The sequence below is a fragment of the Trichechus manatus genome, unplaced genomic scaffold, assembly GCF_000243295.1.
Source record: "Trichechus manatus latirostris isolate Lorelei unplaced genomic scaffold, TriManLat1.0 scaffold00164, whole genome shotgun sequence".
In the NCBI taxonomy this organism is placed as follows: Eukaryota; Metazoa; Chordata; class Mammalia; order Sirenia; family Trichechidae; genus Trichechus; species Trichechus manatus.
This window is the reverse complement of record NW_004444100.1, coordinates 1,660,619-1,677,620: the sequence shown is the minus strand read 5'-3', so window position 1 is coordinate 1,677,620 and position 17,002 is coordinate 1,660,619. Positions and strand designations below refer to the sequence as shown.

Here is a 17,002-nt window from a genome sequence, read left to right as displayed (position 1 = left end):
TAGGACACATTATAAAGAAAAAGAACAAAGAAAAGTTAAGTGGCATACTTCTAGGTAATTGTTTGAGAATTAAAAACATAGCTATAACAAGTCTTTTAAGATTCCAAAGGTGTACCATTTATTAATCTTTTCATATTTTCAACGGCTACCAAAAACCCTTGGGCCAAACTTTACAACATCTGAGCTATACTTTAACAGCACCAAAACAAAGTAGCTGAGAAAGTTATAATATGTGGGGATATATGCCATTTAAACAAGGATGCGCTATTGACAACTGCAGCTCCCACAGGCCTCTATGCTGCACAGCATGTTGAGACTTGTCCCCAACATGTTGAGACTTGTCACAACTTGTTTTCCCAAACCTATTGTCCTTTTAGTGATTGGCTTGTTTACCTGAATTCCTTCTCCCTTGCCCGAAACTTATTGTTATTCACCCAAAGCCCATTGTTCTGTTATTTGCTACACTGCTTGCTGTACTGACTATAAATAAACTCCTGGGACTGAAGCCGGGGTTCGACTCCTCAGAGTGACCCTCCTGGCCCCACTTCTCTTTAAGAGTTGTGCACTGGTTATTGTCTCCGCCGCCCCGACAACCGTCACCGCTGCAAAAGATGGTGCCCCGTGAGGAGCTGCGACAGATGGTGCCCCATGTGAGGGCAGACCGCCGTATAGCTGCATAGGCGCCCTCACACTCAATCCTTTTAGGTGGTATCGGACATCCGTTTCAGGCTGTTTAAAGGCACAGCCCGAGAGCGGCGGGGTTTTTCCACAGGCGGAATTCTCCCGAACGCTCTCAGATCAGGCTGCTTTAGCCCCAGAGTGGCAGGTCTTTCCTGACTGCTCCCAAGGGATTTCAGGCTTCAGGCCAGGAGCTTTCATATCATTCTTTCCTTCATTTTCCTTTTCCTCCTCGCTATGGGGAATTCTCTTCTGAACAACATCAACACAAAACCCAGTTGTTGGGATTGTTAAAGGCCTCTAAGCTTAAGGTGTCAGAAGAAGCCCTTACCCAACTTCTGCTTTTAATTGAATCTGCCTGTCCTTGGTACCCCTTGCGGGGGAACCTTGATGTAGAAGCATGGGAACGTATTGGTAACATCATTCATGACATGAACATCCCAGCTTCAGTTCTTACTGCTTGGCATCACTGCCGCCTCGCTTTACAGCCCCTACAGGCAGCTCCTTCTGCTCCCTCCCCTAGTAAAGAAAATGTTTATGACCCTCCTCTTCCCACACCTCCCAAGGCTGATTTCTCTCAACATGAGTCTCTTATGGAAAGATGTTGTGGGAGGGCCGTGAGAAAGAGGGGTTTTCTGCTTATCCTGTCATTCGGTGATCAGGACTGCCCCATCATGATGGCCTTGGCTTTCAAGGTTTTAGGGAACTTCGTAAAAGCATGATAGAAAATGGTTTACAATGTTCCTTTACAAAAGGGATTGTGGAAGGTTTAGGACAATGCTTTGAAATGACCCCCTGGGACTGGAATCTCCTAATGCAAACAGTTTTAACTCCTGCTCAATTTAGTGTATGGAGTCAAGAGTACAAGGAGCATTGTAACCTTTATGCCATAGACAATCTTAATCATAACATCCCTGTTAGTCTTGACATGCTCCTGGGTATTGGCAATTATTCCACTCCTCAGGCCCAGAGCCAGATGAATAGGCAAGCATTCAGTCAAGCCTCCGACGCTGCTGCCAAAGCCTGGAGTAAAATCCCTGATTCCAGAACGCCCACTGGCTCATTTGTCACTATTTGCCAAGTGGCAAATGAGCCTTACATTGACTTTATCAACCGTCTCCAAACAGCCATTTCCCGACAGGTACACAATCAACAAGCCGCTGAAGTTCTTTGTCTCCAGCTTGCTTATGAAAATGCTAATGCTGACTTTTGGGCTGTTTTAGCTCCCTTAAAGGTACAGAATCTTAACCTAGCTGAAATGATTAGAGCATGTCAAAATGTTGGCACAGAAACTCATAAGGCACAAGTATTAGCGGCAGCTCTCCGTCCATCCACTGCCACCTGTATTGGGTGTGGTAAACCCGGACATTTTAAAAAGGACTGTCATAGGTTAAAAAACAAAAATGTCAATACTAAACTTCCAACCCAAAAAGTGTCCCTGCTGTGGTAAAGGCTTTCATTGGGCTAGTCAGTGCAGGTCTCAACTTAACAATCAAGGCAGCCCTATGTCGGGAAACAGGAAGAGGGGCGAGAGCTCTCATGCCCCGAAAAGTCCAGGGAGCCCCCGAGTGTGGAGTGTGGAGACCACCGCATAGACTCCAAACAGCAACGTTTGTGAGTCAATAATTTAAAGGCAGTCATGGAAGGGAGTGCAGGTCTAGATTTACCCTTAGCAGAAGGGGCTATAATAGATGAGACAGGAAAAGTTTTTCTTATAGCAACACAGGTTTGGGGACCCCTGCCTTGAGGATATTTAGGACTCCTAATGGGTCGCTCTAGTGTTACATCTCAAGGTCTAACTGTTCATCCCGGTGTAACAGACTCCGATTATGCAGGTCAAATTAAAATTATGGTTTCCAGTCTCTCTTATTGAAACATTACTCCCTCTGATAAGATAGCACAGCTAATTTTACTTCCCTTTGTAGTCCCCTCTGCTCGCACTACCCCAAGACGGGCTGGGGGTTTCGGCAGTACTGACGCTTTTTGGGTTACTGAGTTACAATCTTCCCAACCATATCTTACGGTTCAGGTCAATGATCGCATGTTTAAAGGGCTTGTGGATTCTGGGGCAGATGTAACTATCTTCTCCTCTGATTCCTGGCCCTCTTCTTGGCCCAAGAAGCAAACCGCTGAAACCCTCACAGGAGTTGGAAGAGCACAGTGTCCTTTTCAAAGTACACTTACCATTGTTTGCTATAGCCCTGATGGACAGCCCGCTTCTATCTGTCCCTTTATCCTCCCTTTACCTACTATATTATGGGGATGAGATTTATTCTCCCAGTGGAATGTTCAAATTGGCACCCCTCAGGATTTTTCATAGGGGCCACTGCTCAAACAGACCCTCTGCTAAAATTAACCTGGATACCTGGCCCTCCTGTTTGGGTTGAGCAGTGGCCCATTAAAGAAGAAAAATTAAAACACCTTAAAAAACTTGTCCAGAAACAGTTAGAGGCCGGACACATCCGGCCTTCCTGCAGCCCTTGGAATACACCTATTTTCTGTGTCCCTAAAATATCCAAAAAATGGGGGCTCCTTCATGACTTACGGGCTGTTAATCAATGCCTTGTCCCTATGGGACCTCTCCAACCAGGAATTCCCAATCCGGCCTGTATTCCTCAAACATATCATATTATTATTATTGATCTTAAAGATTGTTTTTTTACCATCCCTCTCCATCCCGATGACTGTGCGAAATTTGCCTTCTCAGTTCCTTCTGTGAATAATTGTCGTCCTATGCAGCATTTTGAGTGGACTGTTCTCCCACAGGGCATGATCAATAGTCCAACTATCTGTCAGTATTATGTTGATAAAGCTCTTAAGCCAGTCCGAAGAGCCTTTCCCTCATGTCTTACATATCATTATATGGATGACATTCTCCTAGTCCATCCCAAACCAGAACAACTTGATTCACTTCTTGTCTCTGTTCAACATGCGTTACAAGGTTTTGGCTTACAAGTAGTCCCTGAAAAAGTTCAGTCTTTCACCCCGTGGCAGTATCTGGGGTACTATCTTGACACACATATCGTTCGCCCTAAAACACCAGAAATTATAATTCCCAAGGCCTTAACTCTAAATGACCTCCAAAAGATCCTTGGTCATATTAATTGGCTGCGACCTTCACTCGGCATAACAACCTCTCAACTGACCCACTTATTTGAGCCCCTTAAGGGTGACCCTGCTCTAACTTCTATGAGGACACTCTCTCCACAAGCACGCCATGAATTAATACTTATTAACCAAGCCATTAAAGAAAAATTTTTGACTCGTTTACAGATAAACCATCCTGTTTACCTTCTCCTACTAAATACTCCTCATAGTCTTACAGGCGTGCTCTGTCAATTCACTGCTGACTTCGGAGCACTTAAGTGGCTCTCTCCCAATCTATTCAGACCGCCCAGCAGTTTAACACTTACATGCAAAATGTTACTTCTGAAATGCAAACTATGGCACATATTGATCAAGAGATCCTCAAGCGTCTGGGTGCTTTAGAAGCCTCAGTCCTTTGGCTTGGAGAGCGACAGGAAGCCCTATGGGAACATTCCCAACTAACCTGTGATGCTGAATACACTTGCTTCTGTGTTACAGCCCTTCCATATAATGAATCCTGGAAGGATGTTAAAAGTAATCTTTTAGCTAGCTTCACTTCTCCACTGAAAAGTGATATTCAAAAACTACAACTTCAGTTACAAGAACAGCTCTTGAGATTACAATCTGAGTCTAATAAGGCTACACTTAATATACTTAATGATTTTGCCTACTGGCTCAATCCCACACATTGGTTCTCTGGACTCAATCTCCGTGTCTGGATCCTTTTTGCTATAGGATGTTTAATAGTCTTGTGCCTCCTTATAGTCATCCGATGTCTCTACTCCCTGAAGATCTCCCATCACCAACAGAAGTTGGCCTTCTACGCCTGGACCATTCGCTACCAGTTACCTAAACCGGAGACGGGAAAAATAAAGACCTCCTCTTAAGAAGGCCCTTCCTATGCTAGTATTTTGATAATCAGTAATTACCTGTATTTTTTTAATCAGTAAGTTCCCAATGACAATTTGTTATGTGTAAATTCCTCTATATTTTCTGCTTCTCCTAGTTAGATGCTTCTGTATAAACAGATTTCTAAGTTAGATGATTCCTTTCCAATTGACAGTGTTTGTTTGATTGTTAAATCTGTTATGATGTGTAAAATACCCTTCCTAGTGATTCCCTTCCAAGTAATGGCAAAGCTGTGTAAATCATTACTTGTTTGATTGTTAATGAATCTTTGAGCCTTTATAAATCTTTAAGCCTTTAAGAATAATAATGTTAGTGAATGTTAAAAGATAGTGTGTAACTTACAAAATGAGAATCGGAGGAAACCCATTGGTCCAACAATCAGGGTATTGTCAGTACAAAGGATTATAATATCTTTTTAAGATCATCCTCTATTGCCATACACACCTAAAAGGCACACTGAGTCTGCTCACTCCAGCTATGCAACTGATGAGAGCATCGCTCTTACTTAGTAACCTGGTGAAGAACCAGATGGTATCCGGTGGAAAACCAGCACCGTGAGTTTAAAGAGCCTGCTACGGCCGCCATCTAGGAGCATTAAGCCCAGGCATTAAGTAACAACCTGGTGAAAAACCAGATGGTATCCGGTGGAAAACTAGCACCGTGAGTTTAAAGAGCCTGCTATGGCCGCCATCTAGGCGACTAAGTCCAGGTGTTACTCATAGCTATGCTATTTTTCCTCCTTAAACATATGGAGTGTGCCCCAGCTGTAGCTGGGCTCACAAGGACTCACTAAGACGCCAGGCCCTGAGGTGTGGAGACAGTAGCTGGGATAATCTTGGACTTTATCTCGTACAGAAAATTTTACTTTGTCCTAACAGACACTTGTTGGACCACTGAAAACCCTCTTGATTCTTATTCCATTAACTAAACAAAAGGGGGGAAATGTGCGGATATATGCCATTTAAACATGGCTGCACTGTTGACAACTGCAGCTCCCACAGGTCTCTATGCTGCACAGAATGTTGAGACTTGTCGCCAACATGTTGAGACTTGTCACAACTTGTTTTCCCAAACCTATTGTCCTGTTACTGATTGGCTTGTTTACCTGAATTCCTTCTCCCTTGCCCGAAACTTATTGTTATTCACCCAAAGCCCACTGTTCTGTTATTTGCTTCACTGCTTGCTGCATTGACTATAAATAAACTCCTGGGACCGAAGTCAGGGTTCGACTCCTCAGAGTGACCCTCCTGGCCCCACTTCTCTGTAAGAGTTGTGCATTGGTTATTGTCTCCGCCGCCCCGACAACCATCGCCGCTGCGACAATAATAGATACTAAAATAACATGTTCTATTTAGAGAAAAAGTATACACTCTACCACAATATTGTATAAAATTTAAGCTCCCACCAGTTGTTCATAGTAAAAATGGAATTTTGTATTTTATTCATTAAGTACAAAGGATTTTACAAGGAGTCACTCAACACCTGAGTACCTATTATTGGCAGATACGACAAGAAGCAGTCGTTACCACAGTGGTTAACAGCAGGGCTCTGGAGTCAAAGGGCTTAGTTTCAAATCTTTGAGCAGCAGTTTCCTTCCCTCTAAGATAGAAATAGGAGCCTTGGTGGCATAGTGGTTAAGCACTCGGCTGCTAACCAAAAGGTCAGCAGTTTGAGCTCACCAGCTGCTCCGCAGAAGATGTGGCAGTCTGCTTCTGTAAAGATTATAGCCTTGGAAGCCCTATGGGGCAGTTCTACTCTATCCTATAGGGTCACTATGAGTCGGAATAGACTTGACAGCAGCAGGTTTGGAAGATGGAAATGATTACTGTCACTATTTAAAGGATTATGGTAAGGATTATAAGGCACCCTCATGGTGCAGTGGTTAAGCACTCAGCTGCTAACTGAAAGGTCAGCAGTTCAAACTCACCAATTGCTCTGCAGGAGGAAGATGTGGCAGTATGCTTCCATAAAAATTACAGCCTTGGAAACCCTATGGGGAAGTTCTACTCTGTCCTATAGGGTCGCTATGAGTTAAAATCGACTCAATGGCAATGGATTTGGTTTTCTGACTGGGAAGGATTATATGAGTTAATGTTTGTACAGTGGTTAGCACAGTGATTGGTACTCATTTCCGTTAAGATTATGATGATGATAAAATGATGAAGAACCTATGAAATAATGTGTAGGTACACAGACACTAAAAACATACTCTTGTTGTCAAAAGAGCATAGTGACAACAAACCTGAAACTAGCAAGGTCACAATAGTATTTTAAAAAATATTAGGTTTCAGGCCAAAACAAAACATGTCAACAATGTTAGGAAGATAAAAACTAAACCTAAAGAAGAAAAACTATTTCAACAGCACAAATATGAAAAGAATAAAGATATGAAAGACTTACTTATAACCTAACAGGCTGCTATTTATACTGAAAGATAAAACAGCAAGATGCTGCTCTGACTGAGAAACAAGGTGAGAGTCTCGACCTTCTAAAGTTACTGCCATCAAATGGCTTAGCCGTTACCATAACTAATTAGCTTAATAACTACTTATTATACTACTTATTATATTAAACTGAAGCTCAGGAACACGGAAAGATAGTTCCTTTGGTCTAAGAAAAGCTACTCTGTCACAAACAAAGCTCAAATCCATTTTACCAGCTTCTCCAGGATCATCCTCACGCAGCATAACAGCACTGAGAGTTATGTCCTCTGTCATGTTGTGGGGCTCTGTGAAAAGCCCCGAGCGCTGTGATGAGAATGCAGTTGCCCAATTACTGTCATCCAAATTAGTTACCTTAAAAAAAAAGGAAGATACAGAAAAATAATGGAGCTATTATCATCAAGTGAATAAAGATTCACAAAAGTAAAACTAACTGATATAGAATTATATACACATATATTTTTTCTTTTTCTGGAAGGAATCATGAGAAACTATTAACACATTGTCCACCTTTGGGAAGTGAAGTGGAGACGGATGCTGAGGGAGGTTTTTACTTTCCATTTTTATATTTTATAAACCTCATGTCTGTACTTTTCATTTTTAAAAGACAGCCACAGCAATTGCACTCCTAGGTACATATGCAAAAGAATTGAAAACAGGTACTCAAAAAAATATTTTTTTTTTTGGTATAGGAATGTTCATAGCAGTACTATTCACAATAGTCAAAAAGTGGAAGCAACCCAAATGTCCATCAGTGGATGTATGGATAAACAAAATGTGGTATACACATACAATGGAATACTATCCAGCTATATTTATATGAAATATCCAGAATAGGTAAAACCATGGAAACAGAAAGCAGTTTGGTGGTTGCCAGGGGTTGGGGAAAAAGGGGTATGGGAATTAACTGTTTAATGGGTATAAGGTTTTATTTTAGGATGATGAAAACGTTTGGGAACTAGACAGAGGTGGTGGTTGCACAACACTGTGAATGTACTAAAATTTATGTTATGTGAATTTTACCTTAGGGGGGAAAAGGTCACAGGGGTTATTTTGTTAAGGAAAATTATGTTTTGTTTTGGTTTTGTTTTCTTCTTTGTACTACACTATGCTTTTTTAAAAAAAAGCCAATAAATATTATATTTTTAAAAAATTTAAGCTGCTATTAACAGGTAAAATAAGAAAGTTCTACTGCTCTAAGTTCACTTCAATTTTTCACTTTTGGGAAATTGTACAGGACAAGTAACAGGGTTCCTTCAACAAATAAATGGCAATGAAAAAAAAGAAGGATGACAGAGGAACTTATAGATTAAAAGACTTACGAGACAGCAAAAAAAAAAATACAGTGTGTTGACCTTGTTTGGAGCCTGATTTGAACAACCTAAAAAAAACTGACAACCAAGGAAATCTGAACAATTAATGAAATACACACACACACAATAGATGTTTGAAATAATAAAGGGATTAGTGTGTGTGTTGATCAGATGTGTCAATAGTATTATGCTTATATTAACAAAAAGAGTCCTCATGTCTTAGAGAGACATGTACTGAAGTATTTATGGATGAAATGGTATGACATCTGGGATTTGTTCTGAAATAATGTGCGGGAAGCACATGGTGGTGTAGATGAAACAAGGTCAGCCATATGTTGGTAACTGCTGAAGCTGGGAAATGGCACATACTTACTCTACTTACTCCACTATTCTACTTTTGGACATGTTTGAAAGTATCCATAATAAGTTAAATAAAATTCACCTTTATTCAAAATCTAGGCATGAGCAACAAGGTATGTCTTTAAATAAGTCTCTCCCACAGAACTAGACGGTGCCCGGCTACCACCAATGACTGCCCGGACAGGGAACACAACAGAGAATCCCTGATGGAGCAGGAGAAAGGTGGGGTGCAGAACTCAAATTCTAGTAAGAAGACCAGACTTAATGGTCTGAGACTGGAAGAACCCCAGGAAGCACGGCCCCTGGATTCTCTATCAGCCCAGAACTAAACAATTTCTGAGGCCAACTCTTCAGACAGGGATTGCACAGGACTGTGGGACATAAAGTGATACTCGTGAGGAGTGCGCCTCTTAGCTCAAGTAGATACAAGACACTAAACAGGCAGCTTCTGTCCAGAGGTGAGACGGGAAGGCAGAGAGGGTCAGGAGCTGGTTGAATGGACGTGGGGAATCGGGCGGAAAGGAGGAGTGTGCTGTCACAGTATGGGGAGAGCAATTAGAGTCACATAACAATGTATGTATAAATTTTTGTATGGGGGAAGAAAAATAAGTCTCTCCCCAAGGAAGAAAAGCTAAAGGTGGGTGCTGGGCCCCTATGTATTCATGAGGTAGTAACTACGGGCTGAGGAGAGCTCTGCGGCAACTATAAGCGACAGTAATATTTCACTCCCTTCTGCAAACTTAGCATCATTACTATAAGGACCAAAATGAAAATTTTAAATAGCAATAACATTTTACACTCAGAAAACTACTTTGGTCCACAGTCAAATGTTGGTGGGCGTTAGGTGCCGCTGAGTTGATTTCGACTCATAGTGACCCCATGTGACAGAAGAGAACTGCCTCATAGGGTGTTCTAGGCTGTAATCTTTAAGGGAAGAGATCACCAGGTCTTTTTCCTGCAGAGCCACTAGGCAAGTCTGTACTGCCAACCTTCTGGTTAGCAGCTGAACACTTAATTGTAAAAAATGTTAACATTGTGAACAATTTACTTCCTTCAGAGCAATCTATATGTCCAAGACCACCTTCTTGGCTGGTATTAAAATTGCTACGACAAATCAGGAAAATTCTTTGACTACAAAGTAATTTCCAAACATTTTATAGTAAACTATATACATTTTCTTTGCCCTGGCATTTAAGAGAGCAACAATTTTACTATCATTAATCTTGCAGTTCTGATGCAATATACCATAGCACTAAAAGTCACCTTCTTTTGCTTAAAGCCAGAGACACAGGTCACTCACGTTTTTAAGTAGAGCAAGGTAAACATTGCCAAAATAAACCAGTTTCATAAGCAAAGTAAAACTGTTCAGTGACTAGATCTTTAGATATCAACACTCCAGAAATCCACAAGACTATAGTAAATACTTTAAAGATCGATTTAACCTTCTAAAGAGAAGGAGAGGTTTAACACATAAAACCATTCTTCAGAAAACAATTTAGACTATTGCATTTGTGTATCAAAATCCTTTAGCCTTTTAAATAAGCACAAAGCCAAAATTAGGGGAACCATCTTGTTTGTGGAACTAAATGTGCCATAATATTCTACTCCTTCCTCTCAGCTAAACACAATTTTTTTTCTATAGGGTATTTTAAAAGCCTATGTCAGGACATTCTGCACCACAGTTTATATGACATTTCTTCTGATATTTTAAATACTGTGCTGTACTGATCCTAAAGAGTGCCTCATCTACTTTCCCCAAAATTTCCTCTTCTTTCTCCTTTACCACATTGTCTCTCTTTCTTACGATATTCTTTGTCTACTACTCTTGGCCTCCTACTCTCGTATGCTTACAAAGAGGCCTCAGCTTTTACAGCCATCAGCAACCAATCACAGAACTTTTTTCTTATGGTCAGCAAACTGCCAGATTAAAACATTTGATCTGCATTTAAATGTTTCTGGTGTCACAGCTTCTACCTGTGATGTGCTTGAAAGTTTCAGTCTTCCGAATGCCTAACCAAAGTATTATTCCAACCCACATAACCTAGAGTTACTTTGATGATGAATATGACTTCAGTCCCCATTAAAAGGCTTTTCAGTTGAATATAATACTTTTATAAAAAGGGGGAAATTTTCAGCCCCATTTTTCTACATACCATGGACAGATTTCCCAAGAGCCCCGAGGACTGTGTAAGCCGGGGAGACCTCCCTCCTGTTCCAAGAACGCAGGAAACATCTGGTTGCTTTAGTAAGCTTCGGTTTGGTGGAGTAACTACAAACAAGAAGAGGTTAGTAAAAAGAATCCAAAGTGCATGAGCCTTGATCATCCAAACAAAGCAAGTAATCTAATGATAAAGCATAATGAATTTTCAGTTATTTAGGTTCTAACCAAATAATACCTTAAATGATAACATTTTCATGATTCAAAGACTTAACTTCTTTTCCTAAATTTGAGTTTCTGCTACTACTGAGTCTATCAGGAAACTTTTAGTGCAAATACAGAAGCTTCCATTATAAAATAACTGAGTAGTAAAAAAAAAACAAAAAAACGTATAGTAATGAGTTAACGGATTCTTCATATTCTCATTTTATGAAGCACACTGAGGTGGCACTATAGTGTAGGGGCTTTGGAGTAAGCATAACATTGTCTGAGTCCTCGTTCTACTCTTTTTGTTGTTGTTGTTTATTGTTGTAGTTTAAGTGAAAGTTTACATTTCAAGTTAGTCTCTTTTACAAAAATTTACACATACATTGTTATGTGACCCTAATTGCTCTCCCTATACCATGACAGCACACTCCTCCTTTCCACCCAATTTCCCATGTCCGTTCAGCCAGCTCCTGACCCTCTCTGCCTTCCCATCTTACCTCCGGACAGAAGCTGCCCGTTGAATCCTGGTTCTATTCTTACATACATACTTACATAGCTATGTTACCCACATTACTTAACTCCTCTAAGTCTCACTTTTGAAAAATCAACAAATGAAAACTCAAAACCTTGTGGATTCATGACAGTCCAATCCCATTGTGCCTGGGGTTGCCATGAGTTAGGGTCAACTCGACCATAACAAGGTCTCACTTTCAGTTTTGGTAAAATGGAGATAACTATTTCACAGTTATTGTGTGTTTACGTAAAGTACAGTGAGGTGCACATGTACTACAATAGCTGCATTCGTTATTATTATTGATACTGCAGCCAAATATATTTATTATGTGTATAAGACATGTTAGTTGCTATTATGATTATTAATGTTATTATTCAATGCTTTAAAAGCAAAAAGTCTTACAAGGCTGTCGAAATGAGCTGGGAGTTCGAGGGATAACCTGGTTTCTTGGTGTAGTGTTAGCAAAATTTTCATCTTGGGATGCCCGGACTGTTAGGAAAGTTAAGAAAAGTTTCCATATAGAAAAGAGATCATTAAAGTTAAAATTAACCATATTTACACTACACAAAACATGGGAATACATATTTAAAGAACAAGGTATCTTACAGCTATCTTTTTTTATTTAAAGAGTAAATAATTCTGCCTGCATTTAAATTCTGAGATGTCAGTAGACTACTATAGTAAACTAACAGCTCTCAGTCTGATTTCAAATAAATAAAAAAAAAAAAACAACTAATGTCAGCGGATATCGGGGGGAAAAAAAACCAAAACCATTGCCATCGAGTCCATTCCAACTCATAGCGACCCTACAAGACAGGACAGAACTGTTCCATATGGTTTCCAAAGAGCAGCTGGTGGATTTGAACTGCCAATCTTTTAGTTAGCAGCCAAACATTTAACCACTGAGCAGTAAAATGGTACATCCTTATATTCAGGGAAGCATAAGTCTTAATCTCATTATCAAATAACATAGTATCTGTGGAATAAATAAAACTAATTTCTGAAGCATTTTATTATTATAATTTGTGTTTAATATCGCTCATAAAAAGAAAACTCTGTAACCCAGATTCCAAACATGTTGCAATTTTTTATAATGATGCGTAAAATGTAAAGGATACTTAAAACTCTTTTTTGAGCACTCTGTTTCCGTGCAGTCCGTGTCACCTCTGCTTCTCGGATCACAGGGGATAACATCTCTCCAAAGCCACTCCTAAAATAGTATAATCAAGCTCATGTGAATTAAATGAAAGTGTAGTATGTGGAAAGAACTTTCACATCACGATAAAGGACCCTGAGTAAGTCAAGGTATAGGTCATTCCAGTAGCCAAGTCTTTGATCTTTTTGTTTAAAATGCCTCCTTCACTCCAAATTCTGATTAAGCTTCAGTCACACTCAAATCTTACCTGCACAAAGCCTTCTTTGACTTTCACTATATTAAAGTTTTCTCCTATGGAATTACTTCAACCTTTGAAATCTATATTAAAATAACACTGTTTTAGATAACTGCTTCATGAATGTAAAACTTCTTCCCCTATTGGATTGAGAAGTTCTCTAACTACAGAACAATATCTTAGAGGATCTTCCATAGTCTCCAAAATACTTTAAAGCATGGGTACTATGGAAAAATTTGTTCCTTGAGCTGGTGAGATGGAAGGATAAGTAAAAAAAAAAAAAAAAACAAATGCTAGTGAATTGGAGATAAACGACCCTTCAAGTCATTTCTCCTTATGGTACAATAAAGGTTATCTCCTCTTTCACTACTTGGAGTCTCTAACACTCCAAACCACCCCTATCATTCTCACCTGAAGGTCCAGAAGCTAAATAGTGTAGATTAAGAGGCTTGTTTTAAAACACAAATCAAATATGCTTCTCCTCCACTGATAGCTCTCTCTGGCTTACAGAATCCAGTCCAAATTCCTTAGCCTGGTATTTACAACCTGACCCCAGTTTACCAATCCAGTCTAAGCACCAAACATTACCCTGTACAAACATACACTGCATGTGACCATTCAGGTACACAGAGCAAGTACTTTCATACTGTCACATCTTGGTACATGCTGTCCCTTTTACAGAGGCCTCCTTTTGCCTCTTGTCCACCTGGTGAGCACTTACCTACCTACAAGCAGCCTGAAGTTAAGAACTCCAGTGATAGAGACACACAAATCCAGGTTTAAAACTTGGTTCTTCTATTTACCCTGGTTGCTCAGTGGTTAAGAGCTACAGTTACTAACCAGAAGGTCAGCAGTTTGAATCCACCAGTCGCTCCTTGAAAACCCTACGGGGAAGTTCTACTCTGTCCTGTAGGGTCGCTATGAGTTGGAACTGACTTGATGGCAACAAGTAACTATGACCAGAAGAACGAACAAATCTGTCTTGGAAAAAGTACAGCCAGAATGCTCCTTAGAAGGGAAGATGGTGAGACTTTGTCTCATATATTTTGGACGTGTTATCTGGAGGGATCAGTCCCTGGAGGACATCATACTTGGTAAAGTAGGGGGTCAAAGACAAAGAGGAAGACCCTCAACGAGATGGACTGATAGTAGCTGCAAACAATGGGCTCAAACACAGCAACAATTGTGAGGATGGTGCAGGACCAGGCAGTGTTTCATTCTGTTGTACACAAGGTTGCTATGAGCTGGAACCGAATCCACAGCACCTATCAACAACTATTATTCAAAGACTAATTTGAAAGTTACCTCTTTTGAGAGGCCTTCATGATACCTCCCATGACAGGGAGACTTAATCGTTCCCTCATTTACCTCAATGAGCGTGCATTACAAAACATTTATCACTTTATACTGCTTAGTTAAAACCTATTGCCACTGAGTTGGTTTCCAATCATAGCGATCCTAGAGGACGAGGTAGAACTGCTCCATGAGGTTTCCAAAGCTGTATTATTTACAGAAGCAGACTGCCACATCTTTATCCTGCAGAGCGGCTAGTGGGTTTGAACCGCTGACCCTTCGGTTAGCAGCGGAACGCTAGATCACTGCACCATCAGGGCTCTTATACTACTGCTTAGTAGTCTCCTTCGATACACAAAGACTTCCCCGAGGCCAAGGACATTGGTTAACTTATCTTTCTCGCCGGCGGCCAGCACAGTGCTCGGCTCATAGAAGGGACTCAACTATCTACTGGGACTTGGAATCAAAATCTGGGCTGAGATCCCAGTTCCGTCACTGACTGGCTTTGTGATCTCCGGAAAGTCAGTTAGCATTTCGAATCCGCAGCCCACCCCAAAAGCAGAAAATGTAGCGTGAAAGCGCCGAATAGGTCGCAGAGCCCCGGAAGGAACACAGAGGATTATTATTATCCATATTCTCCACCCCCCAATCACCCCAAGAGGCTTTTCCTCCATCAGCAGCAAAGTCTCACAGGCCAGGAAGAGTCCTAGGGGAAGCAGCTGGGACCTCTTTGGCTTCCTCTGAGTCGGGTTTCACCTATTTCGTTCTGACAACAGGCAGAAGGGACAAGTCTCTGGGCTAAGTTGTCACCATATGAACTGACCTGTCCATGGCTATAGCGCTTTCCACCAAGAAACTTCCAACCTCGGTTCTAATTGAGCCACCGCGTTTCAGCCTTCCCGCTCTCCGGAAGCAAATCCTCGGACCCGGAAGCATACCCCAGTTGAACCAACCCTAGAGGAAAGAAGTGGGAGGAGAAAAGAAACAAATCCATCTGGCGCATGCGCGACTTCTTCCGCCTAAAGGCGCAGAACACGCTGGCGCAGGCGCACAGAGATGTCTGTTTTTGACGGGAGCAGGACCTGACCGGGTCGCGCAGGGGGCGGGGCATGATCAGGCTTGGCCATTGCTCTTCGCCGCCGCTTCGCCTGACCGGCGTTTGTGGGAGGGGTCGAGGGACTGGGCTATCGTACTGGGAAGCACGTCGACGTATGTTGCTTGTATAAGAAAATATGAAGTCATTTCCTGGTATTCTCGGTCAGAAAGAGCCAGGACTTGGAATTCAGACGTTGGAGCTCTTCCTACACCCTGGGGGGCCCCGTCTCTTTTACTGCACTCACCTCGTTCTTTGAATTGTGGTGTAATCCCCTACAGTTTTTGAAACTGTTTTCCATAATTGCTATTTGTCTTTTACTTGGTGTTTTTTCCCTGTGAAGGAGAAAAGCAGCATAATAGTGACAGTTTTGCTCTCTATTTGAAAGTTCCTTTCAGGCGAAAAGTATATTCTGGCCTTGAAGGGATCCGTTGAAGTTTTGCCTTAGGCATTGAGATTTCTGGGGTCCATGGAATTGGGGTGACACATCCAGGCCATTGCTTTGAGATCTTCTTTTGAACCTTGAGCCTTGAAGAAACTGGTTTCGAAAAGTCACCTTTGAGTCAAACAATGGTCTAGATAAACCATTAAAGAAAGACCCGTTTGCCTGGGCATGGTGCTGTCAACGAAGAATTCAGTTTCAGGAAACAGAGCCGTCAAAGGTCAGACTAGAGCTATGTTTTAGGGTAAATCAGTAATTATTTTAATTGTTCATCCAGACAACACTGTATGAAATTTCCTGACCACATATTGTTTATCAGTTCTGTACCTGCCCTTTTTCCATGGCAATGCTGATAAGATGGGGTATAAGAGTCTTTGGAGGTTTTTTTCATTGCTCAGCTTTGGAACTCCCTAGTCAAAATGTTACCCCGATTTGCAAAGAGTATATTAAGTAAACTCAATCAATTTCCATGCCATCGTTCCCAGGAAGGCCTTGCCATGCTTTATCCACCCTGAGACACCGTGGGGTTTTGAATAATGGTGACTTTGGTGTCCCCTCAGAAACCCTGTCAGGCAGTTCTACTCTGTCCTATAGGATTGCTATGAGTAGGACTGACTCTTTATGGCAACAGGTTGGTTGGTTGGTAATGTAGGCTTGAACCCTCTTGAATATTCCTCATCAGTAGATGGAGATAACACTTCTATTACAGAGTTGTGAGGATTAAAAACAAGATGGCAAATTTGCACTGCACGTGAAAATGTTAATTCCTCCTACTTGGGTTGAAATATTGAAGGATTCTATGGGCAAAACATTGAACTACGCAGGAAGCATCAAAAGAAAATGGAAAGAATACACAGAGTCACTATACCAAAAAGAATTGGTCGATGTTGAACCATTTCAGGAGGTAGAATATGAGCAAGAACCAATGGTATTGAAGGAAGAAGTTCAAGCTGCACTGAAGGCATTGGCAAAAAACAAGTCTGCAGGAATTGAGAGTACCAATTGAGATGTTTCAACAAAGGATGTAACACTGGAAGCGCTCACTCGTCTATGCCAGGAAATTTGCAAGACAGCTACCTGACCAACCGACTGGAAGAGATCCATATTTGTACCCAT

General features: G+C 41.2%; 1 protein-coding gene across 1 annotated transcript in view; it reads right to left on the bottom strand.

Moving 5' to 3' along the window:
* NUP107 (nucleoporin 107) overlaps nucleotides 1-15,312 on the bottom strand; it is a 56,664-nt gene extending 41,352 nt beyond the window's left edge. Inside the window, exons 1-5 of the mRNA XM_004386427.2 lie at nucleotides 15,175-15,312; nucleotides 12,786-12,877; nucleotides 12,070-12,156; nucleotides 10,942-11,057; nucleotides 7,331-7,469 (exon numbers count right to left, since the gene is read on the bottom strand). Of these exons, the coding sequence (XP_004386484.2) occupies nucleotides 7,331-7,469; nucleotides 10,942-11,057; nucleotides 12,070-12,156; nucleotides 12,786-12,877; nucleotides 15,175-15,287 (547 nt within the window). The 5' untranslated portion in view covers nucleotides 15,288-15,312. The remainder of the gene's footprint in view (nucleotides 1-7,330; nucleotides 7,470-10,941; nucleotides 11,058-12,069; nucleotides 12,157-12,785; nucleotides 12,878-15,174) is intronic.
* Nucleotides 15,313-17,002: the final 1,690 nt, after the last annotated feature.